This window comes from Zingiber officinale, chromosome 5B (assembly GCF_018446385.1).
Source record: "Zingiber officinale cultivar Zhangliang chromosome 5B, Zo_v1.1, whole genome shotgun sequence".
Lineage (NCBI taxonomy): Eukaryota > Viridiplantae > Streptophyta > Magnoliopsida > Zingiberales > Zingiberaceae > Zingiber > Zingiber officinale.
Window position 1 is genome coordinate 139136634 of NC_055995.1, and position 3102 is coordinate 139139735.

At 37.4% G+C, this 3102-nt stretch overlaps 1 protein-coding gene across 3 annotated transcripts; it reads right to left on the bottom strand.

The window, feature by feature from the left end:
- Positions 1-316: 316 nt before the first annotated feature.
- On the bottom strand, positions 317-2885 carry LOC121987937 (putative HVA22-like protein g). Of its 3 annotated transcripts, none has more exons than XM_042541638.1 (7): positions 2753-2885; positions 2462-2511; positions 2283-2381; positions 2157-2213; positions 2017-2080; positions 1526-1732; positions 317-819 (listed from the first exon to the last, which is right to left on the bottom strand). In XM_042541638.1, exons 2-7 carry the CDS (start codon positions 2491-2493, stop codon positions 538-540), a joined length of 741 nt encoding a protein of 246 aa, XP_042397572.1. In that variant the 5' UTR covers positions 2494-2511; positions 2753-2885; the 3' UTR covers positions 317-537. The 3 variants fall into 3 exon arrangements, with proteins under 3 accessions (XP_042397572.1, XP_042397574.1, XP_042397573.1); XM_042541640.1 differs by having other exon boundaries at positions 2657-2884; XM_042541639.1 differs by having other exon boundaries at positions 2804-2869.
- Positions 2886-3102: the final 217 nt, after the last annotated feature.

Genomic DNA, 3102 nt, shown 5'->3' on the forward strand with positions numbered 1-3102 from the left:
GTACCATCGACGTTCCTCTCCCCTTGCTTTGTCAACCCCCGATCCCAGATTCCTCTCCCTATCAACGTTCTCACCATTGTCACCAGTTCCCCTATCTAACTCAGCTTATGGACAGAATCAATCCTCTTCCACTATGTTCAAAGGCTCATCCTAAACCAAGTTAGGATTTTTGTCGAACTCTCAGTTCAAAAATCTCACTTTTTTCTTAGATTTTCCATAACAAATAGGCTCTACTGATGAAACCTAGAATCCAATCAAATCTCCAAGATTCAAAGTGAAAATTTAAGATCAAGGATGACGCAATATGCATTGTAATGTTAGGAAAAAGAGAAACAATGACCTTCCAACCCAGCACCAAAACCTTTAGATTGATAACAGAAACAAACCACTTCAGCAACTATAAGCAGGGTGAGCTGTTGCACATAATGATCTCAATTATATACCTCTCACAAATCCATAATTTGGCATGGTAATATTTGAACTGGTATGTGTTGTTGAGTAAAACAATCTTGAATCCTTCTAGCAAGGAAGACACAACTATGCAGGGCTGGTTGCAGCAATGACAGCTCGCTTTCTCAAACTGTTGCTTGTTACACGTTTTACTACCTCTACGGGCATCTCCTCACCTTGTCGATCTGAGTCTTCTATGGGTTCAGAGCCAGATGCCACATCCCCAGTTGGTTCCTTTGTTGACTGTTCTTGTGGCTGCCTCTTGATAGGATTGGACACAAACCTTGCTTCCTTTCGAGGTTGCTGAGATGGTGCAGGTCGACGAACAGATGGCATTGCGGAACTTGACGGAGGAGCTTGCTGCTGTTCCTGTGGCAGCAGGAATGCAACGTAAGAAGATATCCTTCAGTTATTACAATATCAATCTTTGGTGTTCAAGTTCGTTGTTTATTTCCTTCCTTTAGAAGAATATTATGAAACATATTGGTATTTATCATATAAATGGTAGTTTCATAAGACCTGCATCTTTCACTTGCAAAACAGATTTTACAGGAAGTGAATTAGGTTTTACAGTCTGTTGCTTCAACGCAACAATATAAACCATATCATAGATCAAGCATAAGTGGAGCACAACAAAAGCATTTAAGTGGTTAACTTAGAGCATGACATTTACATAATAGGTTAAATATATTGCCATTCATGTTACATAATAGGTGATGAACGCACCACTAGCAAGAGGTTCTTCTCTTGAAATGCAATTTGTTTTTAGACAATTATGTAGGTGTTGAATAACATCGAAGTTCAAAGGCGAGATGGACCAAATATAACACTAGTCGATGAAGAATGAGAAAAATAAATTCATGATTCTAAAGGCAAATACATCACTAGTATGAGGTCCTCTTGAGATCTGATTGATTCAAACATGAATGCATAACAATTAGCATTTAGGTAATAGCAATATCAAAACTCATCTTTCTCCCTGCTTATATGGGATCAACTACATGGAAAACTAAAAATAGAGTGCTAATATGATTGAAGACATAAAAAAAACTCCTTTTCTTTGCTATAGCCATACCTCTATAGAATTCATTGTTGGCATCAATGAAATAGCATATTTCTTCATCTCAGGAACACTTGTCTGCAAGTAGATAACAGCCATCTGCCAAGCTATCAATCCCCAATCTGCGGCCCTAGCTCTAAACTCAGACAAAGACTGATCAATCTCAGACTCATGCTCTGCGATAAAAGGTGCCAGGAATGTCTCATAGACAAATGTTGCTCCCTAAAATGATTTAGATTTGTAATACTAGTTAGACCAAGTTGTAAGGTAGACATGAAAAAGCCAGTCTAGATAGGAAAAATATAAAAACACTTATTGCTTTCAGTATCACTGGATATATCCAACTGAGATTACCCACTTTACATAACTCCAATCATTATTCATTCTTAAGCTAGTTAAATGAAGTATTGTTTAAAAAAAAGAAATTTCACAAAATGAACCACAAACAAATTCTGACAATACAAAAGTTCTTAGAATTAGTTAAGTTGCAGAAAGGAGTATCATACTTTTGTCCGGGAATGCCACAAATACAGGAAGGCGCCAAGCTTTGCTCCGTAATAGAATGGTAACCTACATGGAGAAAAGGAAAATGATAAGAGGTGTAGATATTGCAACAGTCATAAAAAGAACAAAATTCCATGCTCACCATGAGAAGAGTATATCAGCAAATACTCCCAATTCTCTCAACAATCCAAATAGAATCCTAAAAAGGGTACAAATAATTCATCATGTTTGTTTATGAGAACATATAGATGAATTTTACTTGACTGACCAATATTGGGACCAGAAACGCAACTGCCCAATCTCTTGCTTATTCAATTCTATGGTCTTGTAACACTCGTAAGCTGGATAAGCATAGCCAAAAACCAGTCTGCAAAGTATAATCAACACACCAGTTTCTCAATGTAAACATCGCCCAGTCCCAAGCAACAAAGTTTTTTGGTGTCTTACATCAAAACCCTAAAAATGAATGAAGTTACCATGATCACTCCACCGAGAACCTAATAACCAGATAAACACAAGTTAATCCAGAAGGCTACAATCTAGTAGCCCTAGAGAGAGAGAAAAGACAAAGCATTTCTATCCCCAAATGTCAGATTCTGAAAACTAAATAGTTAGAGACAAAAAGGTTGCCCATTTACATACTGGAACTTCTCATTCAGAACTGAGATCAAATGCTTCGTCGTGAATCGACACAAAAGGTTCAAGAAAAAAGCAAGGGAGAGGGGGAAAAAATGTAACCTAGAGATGACCTCGTCCTTCTTCCATGGACAAGCAAAGCAGATCACTTACTTTTACGCTGGTGATCGAAGGGTGAGGAGCCAGGATGAAGAGACTTACTCCTTACTTTCTCCTTCGCTCGACTGGAAAGGGATTTTATTTATGAAAAATGATACGTAGAGGAAAAATATCTCAAAAAGAAAAATTTAGAAATAAATATATAAAGTGATGGAGCCCAAACAAATAAAATGGTGGGTCATAAATTTACGTGTCTATTCTTAAATTTTTCCTTGAGACTTTTTCTCTCTGCATATCATTGCTCTTTATTTATACCTCCGGCTTTGGGCGGTGGATAGTTTGTAATCGCGAAG

What these genes read in the sequence shown, in the direction of transcription:
- LOC121987937 (XM_042541638.1), bottom strand. Translation starts at nt 2,493, where the DNA reads ATGGTAACTTCATTCATTTTTAGGGTTTTGAT. An exon ending in GCTGATATACTCTTCTCATG is followed by an intron (nt 2,081 to 2,156) that starts GTGAGCATGGAA and finishes TTCTCCATGTAG; the next exon opens with GTTACCATTCTATTACGGAG. An exon ending in CAACAATGAATTCTATAGAG is followed by an intron (nt 820 to 1,525) that starts GTATGGCTATAG and finishes CTGCTGCCACAG; the next exon opens with GAACAGCAGCAAGCTCCTCC.